General features: G+C 42.4%; 1 protein-coding gene across 1 annotated transcript in view; it reads left to right on the top strand.

Annotated features, from left to right (window-relative positions):
• Nucleotides 1-18,109, top strand: part of Snd1 (staphylococcal nuclease and tudor domain containing 1) — a 399,500-nt gene that overhangs the window by 245,076 nt on the left and 136,315 nt on the right. The window contains exon 15 of the mRNA XM_027391329.2: nt 8,578-8,719. Coding sequence (XP_027247130.1) covers nt 8,578-8,719 — 142 coding nt within the window. The remainder of the gene's footprint in view (nt 1-8,577; nt 8,720-18,109) is intronic.

The raw sequence follows: 18,109 nt of genomic DNA, 5'->3' as shown, positions 1-18,109 counted from the left end.
CCCAAAATTATTATACTGTTCTGTTGAGAAGTTAAGAGTACTGACCAATAAGAAAAGGTGTAAGAAGAGGGGTTGGGATGATTTGGGCAGAGGGCAAGAAAACCTAAGTCTGTGGAAGACTTTTCTGGATACCCTAAATTTGAGTTGTAGCTTTGCTCTGGCCAAATGGATTACTTGCTGGTCTTGGGAAGAACCTGACTTGGCACCCTTAGCCCTATTCTGGCTATACTACATCATCATTACAAAACGAGGGTTAAACTGGTGTCTTTAATCCCAGCACTTGGGAGGCAGAGGCAGGCTCTGACTTCGAGGCCAATGTGGTCCACAGAATGAGTTCCGTTCCAGGATAGCCAGGGTTACACAGAGAAACCCTGTCTCAAAAAACAAACCACAAAAGATGAAGAAAGAAAATGAGGGTTGAAGGCAGGAAGAGATGAAATTAGTGTATGCATTTCCTTATTTTGTGACGTGTATGCTGTCATCCTTTTTATAGGAAGTACACATAGCTGCCATCATCTACAATTTATATGCCTAATTTAGCTTATGTGTAGATTAAGCTGAGGGCATTATATTTCCTGTTGAAGATAAAATGCAGGTTTTACCACTACTAGGCAATAACTTCATTTCTAAAGGTTAAATTGAATGATTCTCACAGCTTATTTTCAGCTGGTTAAATTTGGGAAGCTGAAAGACATTCATTAAAAGAACAATCTCTAAGCCTATGTAGAATTTTTCTTTTCCTTGAGAATTATTATTTTATTCATGTTAAGTCATATTATCTGCTTTTGTTTCCAGGTAAGCATATTTTTTTCCTTAAAAAAAAAAAAAAACACTTTTACATTTATCTATTTATCTGTGTGAGGCGGTATATGTGGAGCACAGCAAATGTTTTAGGTTCAGGAGACAACTTTTTACTCTCTGGGGCCCAGCAAACACATTTTGCCAGCCCTTTTTGCTTTTGTTTTAAGACAGGTCCCATGTAGCCCAGGCTGGCCTCAAACTCCCTATGTAGAGATGAAGCTGGCCTTGAACTACTTTCGTCCACCTCCCACGTGCTGGGATTACAGCATGGGCCATGATTGACTCAAACTTTGTTCCTTGTTTGAACAACTCATGTCCACGCTGGTCTGTTGAGGATGGCATTTGCTTTCTTTTAGCTGTTGTGTAAGAATTGAAACTTTGTTCTGCAACTTTGGAAAAACTGATTAGATTTGTTTTCCCTATTCCCCTAACCTCTGTCTCATCTAAACTATTCTCTGCTTAAAAGTTTTAAAGTGCTTTGATACATTCAGTTTTTTATTATATTAAAGTAATTCATATAAAAAGTAACTACTGAGCTATGAGTTTTTCTCCTACTTAAGGATAAGTTAGTTGGCTAGGGTAAAAGTTGTCTTGAATTTAAAATTAAGGAAGTGCATTCAGGTTATTTTTACCTTTTAAATTTTTAAAAACTGTGCAGCTAAAATATATTATCTTCAGCATATAATTCTGTAAACTTTGACAAATGTGCCCCACACATACACTTTTTCCCTTTTGAAAGGGGTCTCCTGTATCCCAGGCTGACCTTGAGCTTATGGTATAGTCAAAAGTGCTAGGATTATAGGCTTACACAACCAGGACCAGGTTTATATGGTCCTGGGCATGGTATCCAGGTCCTCATGCCTATTAGATAAGCACTCTACCAACCTAGCTCTATTTCCAGCCTCCTCAGTAGCCTTTGCAGAAATGTTATGCTATGGAATTACATATTTAAGAGTCATACTTGTCCTGGCTAGTTTACGTCATTTTGGCACAAGCTAGAATCATCAGAGAAGAAAACCTTGATTGAGAAAATGCCTCCATTACCTTGGGCTGTAAGTAAGCTCTTAAGGCATTTTCTTCATCAGTAGTTGACGGGAGGGCCCAGCCCATTGTGGGTCCTTGGCCTGGTAGTCCTTGGTGAAAGCAGGTTGGGTGGCTCACTCCTTTAATCCCAGCACTCTGGAGGCAGAAGCAGGAAAATCTCTGAGTTCAAGGCCTGCCTGGTCTACAGAACTAGTTCCAGGTCTGCCGGTTCTACACAGAGAAACCCTGTTTAAGGAAGAAAGGAAGGGAGGGAGGAAAGGAGGGAGGGAGGGAGGGAGGGAGGGAGGGAGGGAGGACAAGCCATGGAGAACAAACCAGTAAGTAGCACACTCCCCCCCATGGCCTCTGCCTCAGTTCCTACCTCCAGGTTCTGCCCTGACTTCCTTCATTGATGAAGAGTGATATGGAAGTATAAGCCAGATAAACCCCCATGGTGTTTCATTGCAGCAATAGAAACCCTAACTAAGAAAATACCCACTGTGCTTATATCATTTCTGCTGCAGAGTACTATTACATGTTGTTATGTGTATAAATTGTTTAACACAAGATGATTAACCGTTAGGCCATTTCACATTTTAACTGTTCATTAAAAGTACCTGTTGCATGTCCTGCCTAGGATTGTCATGATTGATTGTCTGTCAGCATGCCACTTTGTGTATTTTTGTTCTGAACATAAAAATGAGTCTTAATCTTTCTAGCATTCACCAAGTCCTCATTTCTGTCCTCAGTATTATACGTGGGAGAAAGAAGGACATGGGTTGTCAGCAGGGTCAACCAAATGAATCTTTCATAGATGCCTGATTTTTTAGCCCTCCTGAAAGAGGTGTGTCTACAAAGTCAGAAAGGATTTTAGTTCCTCCTTATTTGGAAGAGAGGCCATGCTGGACCTAAGGTGCCTGTCTTCTGGTTCCAGTGGTAAGCAGTCCGTTCTGACATTTCTTGTCTTTTGTTTGTCCTTAGCTTGCAAGTTCCCTTTGGAAATTTAATGTAGCCAGTTGGGCTGCATTCCTTCATAACAGACAAGGGTATAGAAGTTTTAATTTCAAAAGAGCAGACTTCTTCCAACTTGTGCGTCTACAGATGTTCTCTGAAGTCCTGTTCAGAGGTGGAGTCCATGTCCAGACAGCCACTTCTGTGCTCTGACATATGGGAAGCCTTAGTGATGTGATATGCCAGCTAAGCCAACAATAGAGAGGAATGTGAACCAGACATCACTTAATGAGAGATATTGATGCCCTAGATTCAGCACCTTTAGAAAAGTATTGTAATGCTGTTTTGTTCTATGGGTGTTTTTTCTCCACAACTCTCTCCTTCTGTTTCCTTTATTCCTGTTAAATGTGCAGCTCAGTGAAGTTTGCACACACGTACCAGACCTCCCTCGCACTCTCTTACTGTGAAATATTAATAACCAGCCAGGAAGGTTGGCATCGGAGTTTTAAGTGCTTTGTGGTAACAGGAGAGCTGGAATGCATTCCCAAGTGTCCTCCCCACCAGAGCCCCATTTATTTCAAGAGATTATCATGCTGTACAGTTGGCTCCTCACAGAGAATCATAAGCCCATTCCGTGAATTAAAATGTCACTTGTGGCTACTGAACCAGGCATGTGGAAAGGAGGAAGAGTGTGGAGTGATGAGTGGTGTTTTTGTCTTTCTGTAGGGGACTTAGCTGTGATTTGTCTTCTGTGCCTCTGAAGAAGTAATTCTCCTAGTCTGTACAGCCCTGCACAGAGAGAGAACTGTGGCAGTGAATGATCGAAGTGGTCTTTAAGATGGAAGAACACGTTTGCTTCAGTTCCTTAGCAATTAACACAGACCTCACATTTCTATCTGTAGCTGCCCTCTTGTTTCATTGACTATGTATTGTGTTTGGTTGGCTCTGATGGGGCTGAGTAAGACAGCCAGTTCTTGATGGCAAGAGACATTCTAAGGTAGAGGCAATACTTGTGGTACCTCCAAGAAGCCTGCTTGGGTACAATGGTTTCTTCATCATTGAGCTTCCTGGGTACTGATAGAGTACATCTTTATCAACAGCTTCACCCTTGTGTGGGAATTGGTTTGCTTCAAGGTTATTCTTTGATGTTAATGGAGCAGTGATTGTGGTGATGAGAATTCATCGGTAAACTTCTTTATTAACAGTTCTCATTTGAGGCTTGCACATGATAATCCTGAGTGGTTACCTTGTAACTAATAGGCTTACCCTCTTCTCGTTTTCCCATGTTCTTTTGAATGCTATGATATTTCATGGCTTCCATAAGGGATTGGGGGGGAGAAGATAGGATTTCTTTTGTTAACATTAGGTGTTAACATTAGGAACAGCTTCATAGAACTCACATTTCTGTAAGTTGTGTTCTTCTTGGATGCAGGTGACCTGAGACTGTTTAAGTACTGCCCTTACAGCCCCTGTCCTGTGCCTGCTGTTCTTGGATTCCACATTGTCAATTCTCCCACTTCCAACCAACTTTGTCACCCTCCCAACTTTGGTAATTGCAAAAATTATTTTTAAAATTTAGTTTTAGGCCATGTATGGTGGTATATGCCTCTAATCCCAGCACTCGAGGCAGAGGCAGGTGGATCTCTCAGCCTGGTCTATAAATTGAGTTCAGTACAGCCAGGGTGGTTATACATAGAAACCCTGTCTTGAAACCCCCCCCCCCCCCACACACACACACACACAGAGGAAGGTGACTACAAACATGCTTTGGCTTTATCTGGGTTTTTAAAGCAGTTTGATTTATCCCGGGCTGTCCTCCAACTCATTAAGTTGCTGAGAATAAACTCAAACTCAGGATCATCCTGCCTCAACTTCCCTAGTGCTGGGATTACAGGCCTACATCACCACTCCCAGTTTATATGGTCCTGGGAATTGAGTGAGCCCAAGGCAAGCAAGGTACAGTCTTCTATAGCCAAGGAAAATCCTGGACTCCTGATCTTCGTGCCTCCTTCTGCCAGGTACTAAGATTACATGTATGTGCCACCATGTCCAACCCACAGGAAAGTACATATTAGAGAAGAGTTGCAGGCCAGCCATTTTGTATAGCCACAGAAAGATCTGGTGAAAGGCTGGGCAAGAGACACAATGGGTGAAGGCCCCTTTGACCACAAGCCTGATGAGCTGAGTTCAGTCTCCAGAGCCCACATAGTGAAAGGAGAGAACCAGCTCCTGGAAGATATTCTTTGACTTCCACATGCATGTAAATACATGTTTCCACATTTGAAAGATTGGGCCTAAGCTAGAAGAAGGCAGAATTAAGATGTGTTTATATCCTTTGATTCTCTCTAAGGAATGTCCAGCCTTTCTTGGGAGTCCTTCTAAACCCCGTTGCTCTAGATTTGAGCTATAGATATTAACTGCTTTGAAATGAAGTTACCAGGGCACATTTGTTGCATCATTACTTTCTCAATTTCAAGGTGAATTGAGGAGGCAGAAACATTCCTTAAAGAGATGCCATCCACAATAGCAGGTTAAACATGGCTGATGCAACCTTAAAATTAGCTCTCCTAAGAGTACAGAAAAATGCTTGTGCATGGTTTGTTGTGAAGCACAGGTAATGTGAAAACTACCAGTGCAACAAAAAGGAAAGACTTCTGCTCAGAAATACAGTTGCTGCTTTATTTATTATTTATACCAATGTATTTATTTATTTACACCAATTATTTACACCAATATTGGCATACATAACAGAGAACCATACCCAATTTATCTGATTGGACTCTCAAAGCCTTGAACCACTATAGTAACAGGGGACTATAGCAGTTGGTTCCCAGCCCTTTTATGAGGACTCTATCACATAGAAAACCCAAGGATGGGAACCTAGCCATCTAAGCAGAAGTATTCAATATTGCCTTGAAATCAGCATCCTGTGCTACATGTCTCAGTTTTATCCCAAGATCTTTAATGTCTGATTTTTAAGAACAAACTTGGGACCATATTTTTCTATAGAAATATTTGATAGTACCAAATTTGAGTTGTGCTTCTGTGTTACTGGGGAAGGACTAAAACTATCATGTTAATGATATCTCTGAGCTTTACAACTGTATTAGCCTTAAGCTCTGTTGGTATTTTCAACTTCACAATAGAAGTTGAAAATATATTTTGTTTCTTAAAATCAATTTTTTTATCTTGTTTACTTTTTTTAGTTAACTTTCTCTTACTAACGCTGAAAATGACTATGAGACTCAAAACACCTTTCCATGCTTTTGTAAGTTCTTTGAAAGGCAACTGACCTTAGCAACATTTAGTCCATTTTGTTGTAATATAGTCTGAATTTCTAAAATAAATAATTTCTACATCTAAATTATCAGGGAGTGATTTATGGCTACATCACCTGAGGAAAGTTACCAATATTCTTTATTATTCTTTTCATCTGAACCACTGAAATAAATGGTCTCGTAAATTTTCATATGGAAAAAGAGCATGCTAAGCAAAGCAGTGCTTGCCATAACAAGAAAAGACAGACACCGTCCTGTGGCAGTGACTGAGATTCGGAAGAACTGACATCTCTTGGTTATTACAGTCAGTTTAATTGACTTCATAACATCCTTTCATCCTTAAAATGTTGTCAACTTGGATGAAGTCTCCATTCCTCCTAGTGGGTGTCCCATGCCAATTCATCTCCTCTCTAATCCTTTGTATCTGGAAGTAAACACAGTAAGCTTTTAAAGTTTCATGCCTTCAATTCTCATTGTTGACTTTCACTTCTAATCTCTGCCATAGTCCATGGCATGCCTTTATTTCTGTCATCTTTCCATATGTCATTTCTGGAGTCAGCCTGGTAGACATAAGTGGAGTCAAGGCCATTACATAGTGAGCAGTCAGGTCACTTGAATCCCGTTGATTGTTCTGAATAAGCATCTTTCTGATAAATAAAGCAGGGACTGTTTTACCCTGTTCCTTGGCCAGCTTAGCAAAAGGGGGCGGGTGGATAAGGACACGGCTTGCTTCCTTGTTAGTATTGACATTAAAGGTGTGTGTGTGCGCGTGCGTGCACTCGCTTTTGTTTATTAGTCGTGTGAGCTTACCTTCCCCTAGGTGTAGTTGAAAGACACTGATGAGCAAAAGTCTATTTTTGGAAAATGTAGATAATTCCAGGTTTGGAAGAAGACTTCTATTTCAGTGATACTGGGTTGCCTCATGATTTGCAATAATCAATTTGATAATTGTTGTTGACTTACTGGCTCAGCTCATGAATAATGCCCCAGATTTAGACAAGTATGGCAAAAGGATTTGAATCAGGTACTCCTTTTGTCCCTAGGAACATTTGTCTTGCTTGACGTTTCTGGACTTCAGCCAACTGCCAGAAAGGCATTTTTCCCGCTGTATGTGTTTAGTAGAATATGTGTCACGTAAGTGTTCACTAGGGGAGTTTCCAGCCCACTACAGCTCATTGTTAGTTTACCTTTTACCATTGTGCTGTTAGGAAGACTGAGAATAGATGACTGTCTCTCCTTTTCTCTAAGAATCGCTTGGAAGGGAGGATGGATCTCATTACTATAAATATTGTTTTCAACACAGCCTACCTCGCTGATTCTGAATGAGAGGAGCACCTTTGGCTGCTGTGGAGACTCTAATACTTGATGGCTTGTTAAATTTTCATTGTTGTATGTACATTAATTTAGATACAATAGCTCTGTTGCTAGGAGAAGATTCAGAAAGGAAGAGCTTTGGCTGAGTGCAGAGTGCCTATGTGGCAGAAGTCAGGAAAGTCTGCAGAACTTGCTGTCCTCGGAGGGAGTTTGCAGTTCTGCTGGCTGGGCTGAAAACCCTCGGAAATTCTCAAATCCAGCGACAATTCCCCCAGCATATGTGATGTGATATTTTGATGCTTGCTTACTCTATCATCTGTTTAATTAGCTTGAGAGACTGAAAGGATTTGAAAGCCCTTAGCGCCTGTGTGGTCAAGAGCTCTGAGACTCAAAATGTTCATGCTTGGTACTCTTGAGAGCAGAATGCATGGACTTGCATTGATGCATTAAGACTATTTGAAAAATACAAGATGGTTCTCTGTTTTTTTTTTTTTAATCTCTATAATTTTTTTTTTGTGCTGATGTGACGTGGTCCTTGTTTTCATGGAACGCGTCCTACTATTATATATTTATTTCCCTGAGTGGGAGACTAACACACACACACACACACACACACACACACACACACACACACACACACACACACACACACACTCTTAAATCCATATGAAGCAAGGACAGTTGGACTGATGTTCAGAGAAGGACAGGTTCTGGACAAGGTAGAAGCCAGGGAGCTTGGAATTTTATACAACCTGTTTACACTCAAAACAGACTGATCCTTATCAGTTTCCTGAGCAAGAATTGTAGGTGCTATGTGACATGGCTTGAACAGCATTTTTTTTTCTTAGAGAAAATTTAAGGTTCAGATAGTTTCCATAGAAGAATACACCAGACACACATACACACACACACACACACACACACACACACACACACACACACACACACACACACACACACACACAGTGCTCACTTACTATATAGAAAGAAATACCTAGTCAATGAGACTGTTACGGGAACTGTTGTTCACAATATTTCTTCTAAAAAGGTCATACGAGTAGCACATCTGTGTCATATCTTCAAAATTTACAGATTCTTATGTGGTTATTTGCTTAGTTTCCTCTGGTGTTTTTATCCTAAACCAAAGACAAAGGAACATCTATTTGTATCCATTGCTCTCCAGTGATTATTTCCTTCTTTTCTCCATCAGGACACCCAGAAAGCAAAGCAGTTCCTGCCCTTTCTTCAGCGGGCAGGCCGTTCTGAGGCTGTGGTGGAATATGTCTTCAGTGGCTCTCGCCTCAAGCTCTATTTGCCTAAGGAGACTTGCCTCATCACCTTCCTGCTGGCAGGTGAGTCCATGCTACAAGGGACTCCGAATGTCCTTCCTGGAAGTTGACCCTTCCCTGTTTCATCAAGCCCTTTTGCATCAAGCCAAATACAGGCCTTTGGAGACTAGTTTGAAAGACAGCACAGAACCTCATCTTACTTAGATGGAGGGAATAGAAAATGAATAATGGAATTCTCATAGTTGGCATTAGCCATTTAATGTCATCTGCCCCGGACATACCAGTATTAGGCGGGCCTTGGGAGCTGAGCTGCCCTATCCTTGGAGTTCTCCAGGCAGTGCCACTTGCTTCTTCTTTTCCTTTTATTCAAATGTCATCAGGGTCCCAGTCCTTTAGGAAAACCTAGCCATGGCACTGTTTTCACAGGCTCTTACGTCTGCAGTTTTCTTGTTGACTGAGGGTGACGTGCTGGGCGAGCCTTTCTCCTTTCCTTGCCGTCTAATCGTTCGCCTCTCATAGCCTGCCTTGCTGGGTTGCTTAATGTTTTCTCAGCCAGTGAGACACTGTGAACTGTGCTCTTTGAACAACTTACATTTATGTATTCAGGGAATAAACGGCTTCATTTCTTTGCTTCTGGCAAATAATAAAGATATTTATTTCTAGTCAGCCTTTGCAGAAACTGTGGTCTTTGAAGGAAGGCTGTCATTTCATCCTCCCATGCCTCACACATTCAGCCACTCACAAAGGACACGTGCCGTTGTGCTCCCCAGATGCACGTCGCCTTTTCTGTTACTGTCCTGTTGCCTCAGCACTTCTGTTGAATTCTTGAATAGAATTTGCTGTGGTTGAAGAGAAGCAAGAGCCTTGCTTTCTGTCTGTCCGCTGCCAGATCCCCTTGGCCCCCTTTTCCTGGAAGGCACTGAGAACTTCTCATCTGTACAAGAGGCTCCCTCATGCCCCAACTAAAAGGGTTGAATTATATGCAATAAGCAGCTCCCTGAACACCTGGCTGTGCAGCTCACTGCTTCTCCTTGACTGCCCTTGACAAGGCACTTCACAAGCTCTTATCAGTTTGACGGTCGCTACCCAGCTCTGTAGGTTTCCTGAAAGACCCAAGTGAAGTATGACCCTGCGCTCAGGGGCAGCTGTGGAAAGAAGGCTTGAATCATCCACACCTGACTGGAGGGCCCAACTTGTTTCTGCTGATGGCAGTTGCAGTAAAGTGAAGCTGCGGGGGGTGGGGGGTACACAAGTTTGTTCTTGTGCCCCGAGATTTCTGTAGCCGAAAGGTTTCTTGGCTGTGAATTCTTGTTATGGGATTTAAGGTATATATATTCAGCTCATTGTCTGCTTTACCCAAAAAACCTGACCTCAGATTCATAGAGGGGAAAAAAATGGCTTCTAAACTCAGCTCCTTACATGGAGCCTACTCAAGATGTGTGCATGGTAGGAGAGTTCCTGCAGACTGCTGCTTGTTAAAGCTTGCTTAGAAGGAAGCCATGTTACTGCCTGACTGTGTCAACCAATGTCTGTAGACTTAGTATTATCCTAATCATCGTAGTTCCAAGAACACTGCCTAAGTTAACTTTCAGTTAGATACAGATATAGATTACATAGCAGCAAATACATGCTAGAAAATACAATCACAAACATTTGGGAGGTAGACCTGATTGGAAGTGGAGAATGTCTAAATTTCACTTGTTTAAGATGAGTGTAGCAGAGAAAATCAAGTGTCCTAGGCATGAGCCTCAGAATAGATTTTGAAGGCCATAGTCAAAGCCAACACGGTGATAGGAACTGGTTAGAGGAATGGGTAATTGGTTTGGCCTTGTATGTGTAATATTTATAATTTCCATAGAAAGGTTCAAGCTCATCAGAGGAACCTGGACAAATGTCAGGGAGTGCTCAGCATGTGTGCAGTACTTTAGGTTCTTTGTGTGCCTCCAGAGCAGCTTTCAGAGTAGTTTATTCCATTCTATATGCAAAGCAAACAACCCAGAAACTCCAACATAGGCTAAGGATTCTTATGCAGACAGAGACAATACAGTCCAGGAATATCAAAAGGACATTGAGCATAGTCCTCACTACCTAAGGGGACAGAGAACTCTGAGGAGCCAGCACTGTCGAAGTGCACAAAGAAGAGCAGTTGTACAAAACTGAAATGATTTTGTAATGGTTATCAATCAGAAAGTCACAGGTGACATTTGTCGATATATTTCCATCAGCCTGGAGTGAGAGTCTGCTTAAAGAGAGACCATTTGTGACACAGTAAAGGTGAGTACAGGCATAGACCTGGAGGCCTGGGCTGTGACTGTTTACTTACAGCAGCCTGTCGTCATGATATAACTCAGAGATAGGTGTCACATGCACTCCAGACCATAAAATGACACTGCAAACGTGGTTTCTGTTTGCAACTAGGAAAGCATTTGCTTTGCAGTTCTCAAGGGGAAAGTCAAGACATTTGTTGAGATCAGTCCCCTCCTTGCTGCTCTCATTAATCCCAGCCTTTTGGAGAGCCCTCTGTACTTGAAGGTGGGGTGGACACTTTCCATTTTTATGTGGCCTTTTTTGGGCAGACGGCCCCACAGCTTGATAGGGAGTGGCATTTGGCCCGAGCCAGCTGGTCTCTCTGTCACGGTTCCTGCACCCCTGTACGTGAAGTGACTGTTTAGTCAGATGGGATAGCAGGTGGGGCGGGGAGAGTCAGGTGCAGCTAACAGGTCAGCGCCTCCTGACAGCTTCTGCCCTTTAGTCCTTTCAGCACCTGGCTTAGGTTTGGTCAGCGTGCAGATGACCTTAGCCCATCAGAGCTGAGAGTCTTCAAGGTCCCTAAGCCTGCTGCTGTGGCCTCCTATGTACACTTGGAGGCAAATCACAGGCTGCTCCTGTCCTGAGTTAGCGTTAGCGGGAAGCTGAGAACTGAGGGAAGCAGAGGACCACCACCCCACCCTGTGCCCCCCACCTCCCCAGTCTCTATTTGTTTTAAGGCATCAGGTTTCCTCGAGTAATTTTCATGCATCCTTCCTATTAGAACAAAACCACCTTACCCTAACCCTTTGATCTCAGGGTATATTCATTTTCCATGTGTGCTAAGCTTTATTTTGGTATCTTGTCTAAGGTAAGCTGAAGCATATATTTGTAAATCATGTGCCTCTCGATTCTTATTTTGTGAACATGGAGTGTGTGTCCTACTATTATATTACTATGACCTTTCTGTAAGTTTTCTCAATGTGAATCACCTGATGCCTTTTGGGCCACACTGAGGGCACAGTTCAAGAAATTGTCCTACTGGCAAAGGATAGCAGGTATTAAGGTAGTGTCCAGTAAACAAAATGCTTTCTCCAGAATTAAAAGAGAATAGTTTGAGGCTTCAGGGTAAAGTAATGTAATAAAGTAAAGTAAAGTAAAGTAATGTCTTAATTAGGTATTTAGGATCTTTTGCCAACCTAAATTGAGACCCGGACATGCCTCTCTTCGTTTCCACATTCTTAAAGGAGGTGCAATCTGGTGAATTACAAGCCAAGGTGAGTGGGGTGAGGGGCCAGGGTAGAATAGCACTCACCTTACATAGAACTCATGGGACAAACTGCCTAGAAGGCAGCAGCCACTTGGCAGGGGTTCTGTGTGTATCACAGCAGGTGACTTATAATTAACGGGTTACCTAGGCACATGAAACAGGACTAGAAAATGATGCTTCCCTTTGCCTGCCCTTTGGCATCTATTTTACTTTTCTGTCTCTCTTTCTGATTATAGCACCCTCCTGGTGATGCATTCTGACTAGGGAGGCAATAAGGTTCTAGATGTCTGCATTTTAATGAGTGGTAGTGGGTTTGTTCATGGTGAATAAAAGGTACGGCTATGTATCTGTCCTTCCACCTTGAATGTCTTTGAATAGTGTTTCATTTCCTTCCTTCACTTTAAAGTCTCTTCTCCAGCCTCTTGTAATTGGTAAATCAACTGCTTGTTTCAATAGACCAAAAACTTGTAATGAGAGGAAGGGAGGGAAGGTAAACAGGAGTATCCTTCTCATCTCCGGGCCCCAGGAATGGTGGATCCCCATTGATTACCAGTGCCTATCCAAATTACACAATTAAAGCCAATGTATGTTTAAGTGAGAAATCCCATTCTGCTATCACAGAGGTGCTAATGAATCAGGCTGTTACTGTGGTTGTGTTTGCTGGGCTTCTATCCTTAATTAAGCAATTACAGGGTCTGCTGATACTTATGAATTCCTTTCAGATGCTTTAATTGAATTGCAACTTAATAGATATTTGTGAAGTGGGGTATTCTTTCTCTTGGGACTTCCCAGTTTGGATATCTCCCCTGCCTGTGTGTTTCCAGTTGGGACCCATCACCTGAAATGGACAGCTTGACAATAGGTTTTCCTGAACCTTCTATGTCTTTCAGTTTACTCGAAGAGTGAGAATTAAGTTCATCTTAGATCATCCTCAAAGGTCACTTCTAGGTGTTAATTAGTGCAACAGGTTTTGTTGTGGCAAGGCCGAGAGTTTTCACAAGTTTATTATAAGGAAGATACATAACTTAACAAAAATAGTTTATGTTCTTGAATAACTTTTAATCTTGTAGTTTAAACAGCCATATAAAACCAAGGAATGATGAAATTAGAATTATCAAAGTATAAGCCGCAAACTACAAGAATTGTGTTAGTTCCTTTTGTGTCTACCATGAAATACCTAAGCTATGAACGGGTAATATATAAAGGAAAGAGGTGGATTTTGGCTCTCTGTTCTGGAAGCTGGATCCTTTAAGATCCTGGTGGTGCCAGCAGCTGTTTGCTTCTGGTTGAGGACCTCCTGCTGCTTTAACTCACAATAAGAGCTGAAGGGCAAGTGTATAAATAAAAGAGGGGCAGGGTCACTCCTATCAGCCTACTCCTACAATAAGTAATCCATCCCTTAAAGTCCGTGTCTGCCAACACTGCCACTGTACCAGTTTAGATTTCAGCATGAATGTCTGGGGCTGGGAGGGCATCAAGGGATAGTAATGAAGGATGGCAAACCAGATGCAAAGTACAGCAGAAGTTCAGAGGAAAGAACAAGCAATTGAGGAATGGGAAAATGTTCCAGGGGAGGTGGCATTTGAGCATCCAAGAAGATGTGGAACTTCCCCTTTGACAGAACAACTTTGTACCAGTTCTCAGAAGTTTCCTTAAAGGATGTAGTAGTCATCATCACTTTTCTGTCCCTGTCTTAGTGCATAAACATCCTTCTTAAGGGTTTTTCTGCCATTGAGCTTCTTCAGTGCTCTGGTCTTAGTTTAAGTCTCTGTAGGTTCACCATTGGTCAGACCTGTGAAGATGCAAATCTCCTATAATAATAGGCTGATTGTCTACCATCTTTAGATAGTGACTCCATCCCAGAATGGGCTGCCTTGTGACTTATGAAACATTCAATGGCATAGTTATTTAATGTCTTCTATCATCTGGGCACCATCTTAGGAACACAAAAATGCATGATAAAGTTGTAGCCTTCTAGCAGCAAAGAATGTACAGGCATAAAGGGGAACAAATATTTTAAGGTTAAGGTAGCTGGGCTTGGTGGTTCACATCAGTATAACAACAATAAAACAAAAGCATTAGGTAGGAGACTCATACACCAAATTACAAACACATGAAAAGCACTTGGAGATTCTGAAACAGCAAGCAAGTATTGTGACACTCTCAGAGGGCTCAGGCCAACCTGCTCTGTAACTCAAAAACTCTAGATTCAGAGACCAGTGCAGCTGACTGCTGGTTTTGTCCAAAGCAGGGCAGCCTGGTGTGTGGTATTTAATGGATTTGATCAGAAGGGAGAGACCTGATTATTAAGAGCCTAGAAATGCCCATGTTTGGGGGTGAGCCATAGAACTCAAAAGGTCAGACCTGTGGGACATACTGGAGAGTTTCAGGGAAAGAGACGGGCTTCAATCTGTTCAGTAGGCAAAGTAATAAAGTCATCAGTAAAAAAGAAATTTGTTCAGCAGAGTTTAGTGCAGTCACAGGCCTTGTAGCTAAAACATTTAAGGGTTCCAATTTCTGGCTTCCTCATTGTTTGGATCAGACCAGCCTGGTTGTCTGGGTATGATGCTAGTGACCGGAGCATGAGGGAGACAGCAAGGGCCCTCTGGCAGTTCTGTGCTAGCCTGTGTCATCCAGGGGCTTCTTAGATGAACGTAAGGTACTCACAATCATGGTGGCCTCTGTGGAGTCTCGTCAGGCCTCTAAGTCAGGGTGTTTGATCCATACCATCTCATTTGGGTTCTGTGTGCCAAAGAAAGGCAGGTGTTATATAACCCTCCTCTGGGAGGGACCATGGGAATGCCTTTGGCTCATCACTGAGAAAGTTCCCTCTGAACTCTTTTAATCTGCAGAAGGCTGCTAGTGTTTTTCGTGCTTACTACTTCAGAGTTTTGGTTTAGGTGAGATAAGGGTGATGCTGGCTAGAAACAAAACCTGTTATCCACAGTGAATAAGAGCTTTGAGATTGAGCCAGAAGCAGAGTCATGAATGTTTTTCAGTCCCTTCCTTCCTTCCTCCTTTCCTTAAAAGGGGTCTCATTCTGTATCTTCTTGGGGCAGAGTAGGATGAAGAAGAAGTTCCAGTAATCTAATAGCTCTCCTGGCATGTATCCAGTACTAACACCCATTCCATTCTGTCACTTTTTCAGAATATATTTCAGTATAGGGTTGTTTGTTGTTGTTTTCTTTTCAGCACTGCCTTGTGAGCTTGCTGGTATTTTCCACTGGCCACTTAGTAGCACTGATGTAGCAGCATGCTGTACTGGGCTACTCTCCTCTAGCCCAGCCTTATGGGGCAGTCTTTTTGGCCATGGGATTGTGAAAGCAGACCCTAGATAAAAGACACATAGGATAAAAATGGTTTTGTGATTTAAAATTAAAGGCAGGGCTGGAGAGATGGTCTAGCAGTTAAGGGCACTTGTGTGCAGAAGACCCGGATTTCATTCTCAGCATCCACATGGCAGCTCACAACTATCTCTAACTCCAATCCCAGGGTATCTGACACCTTTTTCTAGCCTCCACGGGCACCAGGCAAGCAAGTAGTGCACAGACAATACAACAAAGTTAGAGAAATTCTGTGACGTCTTGTAGTGAGCAGTCCCATGGTAAACAGTATATGCTACCTGTAAGGTGTAGCTTGGTTGCTATGGGAACTGCCTCTCACATCTTCTTTTCAAACCAATTTAAGGAGGTTTTACGTCCCTTAACCTGTTCCTCATCATTGAACAATGAAATGGTCTTTGCCCTTCTCTTCTGCCCCAGGTCATTGCTCCCCTTGCAGTTCATTCATAAAGTTACTGGGGCTTCTCCAACTGATCAGCTGGATTTGAACGAGATTGTACTGTTTGAGGGGGAGCTGCATACTTAAGTTGTCTGTGGTGTGGGCCACCATGCACATCCCTCCAGCTGGCCTTTAGAATGCCTCACAGACTTGCCCTCCTGGAAGTGGGAAGCACTCACCATGTATGAGGTCACTGAGGAGGCGCTGGGAGCTGTAACTCATCTCAGTGCAGTAGCCACACTCCCAGATTCTGATACAGAAGTACCAGACACAGGCCTTGTAGGTGCAAGAATGAGACACAGAAGTCCCTGTCATATTTGGAAGGCATCTGAAACACAAATATATTTACCACTAGAGCTTTTTCCATTTATTTAAATTACTTAGGCATTTTGGAAAGTTTTAACCAGGGTTTCTTCCTCTTGGTCTATGATATAATAAATGAGATATGCATCTTCTGTGGCCCCCTGCAGGTATGGCTTACAGGCTTCTAGAATGGGCTTTGGAAAACGTCACATTGGAACTTTCTGGCTTCTCCATAGTCTTCCCTTCTGTGTATTTTATGGTGCTTTACAATAGAATTCCTGAGTAAACATTATGAGCCCCCATGCATACCTTTACTGGGGAGGAAGATATTTAAGTCTGCCACTCAGCAGACTATCACAGAAGGCCCCGTTTCCCTGCCCTTGTGTGCCTCCTTTTACTGAGCTTGTACATCTGCTAGTGATTTTTCTAGGGTTAATTTGGGTGTTTTTATTTTTAAATTGGAACATGGTGTCTGTCTCTTCTCTGTGTGTGTTTTGGATGCAGCCCCTGTGCTAGGCATGCGGTTATTAACTCCACTGATACACCAGTTCACTCATTAGCATTTGCATTTTAAATTACAAGCTAGAGCAGACGACATTTATGCTATATTTGTACCATTGCCTTCTTCATGAATGATGCTGTATGTGCAGAGAATGCAGAAATAACTCTTGTAAAGTCCTGATATATTTTAGTCTCTTTTTCAGAAAACTGCTATTTCTTTTTACTCTTGATTTTCATTGTTTAATAGGGAATTTTTTTTTTATTCTTTGCCAAGTTTAGACTTACTCGTGAGTGCTACTGATTGGAAAATGCTAACAACATCCAACCCTCCTTATCAAAATAGGCAGATTGCGTAGAGTGGCCATCTTTCCCGTTCACGTGATGTTCCTTGTAAGCAGCCTGCTTTGATTTGAGAGAAGCAGAGTTTTCTCCTTCCCAGAGTAGTGGGTGGGAAGACATGGTAACGGATGCTTGTTCTGGCTTGTATTTGCTCTCATCCTCCTTTTTAAAAAGGAGTCAGTCAGTGGTTCCTTGCTAACATCTGTTATTGCTCAGTACTGTAGGAGAAGAAAAGGAAATAGTAGAGGACTTCAAGGGGCTAACATTTGGACTTCACTGCAGTACCCATTAGAGTATAAAATGCCAGCACAGCAGGAGGCTCCTCAAGATGAGACCTTTCAGTGATTAAATCCTCTGGCCAGATCCTGGTCATGGCAGATGGTAACCTCATCATATTGATTCCAAGAACCAGATGAAAACTGCGCAGTTATGGACTGTAGACCTGTGACCAGCGCCTCGTCCTAACCTAGTGTTTGCTGAATGAGGGCAGAAAGAAAGCTCTGGCTAATAAGTTGTTGTGCTTTTCCCATAATCAAGCATCTGATTTTGTTCCTTTGACTTCCCTCTTACAAGTTCTTTACTCACTCTACCCACCCACCCACACTTCCACTATACTTGTGTAAAAATAACATGAAAAGGGCTCAGAAAAATCATATTGAAAATAGAGGTACATTATGGGTGGGCAGTCACAATTATGCAGGTGATATAAGTTATTTCCATTCCTTCTTTCTAAAGTTTTTCTGCTGTGATAGTCATTCTGCTAATTAAGTCTTGAGTAAATAAAACATAAAGAGCTACCTTTGAGGCTGGTGATCCACATTTATGTAAATCACTAACTCAGAACCTGAGGCCCAGAGCTGGGGGTATACTCTTGCCAGTCAGGGCTGTGAGAAGGGCCGGTCCAGCTGGTCACCACTCCCAGGGCTGAGTGGAATGGTGAGTATCAACGACTCAGACCCCACTCCTAGTCACCCAAGAGAACCGTATACTGAGTCAGAAGACTTGTCGAAGCA

The sequence above is a fragment of the Cricetulus griseus genome (genome assembly GCF_003668045.3).
Source record: "Cricetulus griseus strain 17A/GY chromosome 1 unlocalized genomic scaffold, alternate assembly CriGri-PICRH-1.0 chr1_0, whole genome shotgun sequence".
Taxonomy (NCBI): Eukaryota; Metazoa; Chordata; class Mammalia; order Rodentia; family Cricetidae; genus Cricetulus; species Cricetulus griseus.
This window is presented reverse-complemented; position numbering and strand designations above follow the sequence as displayed.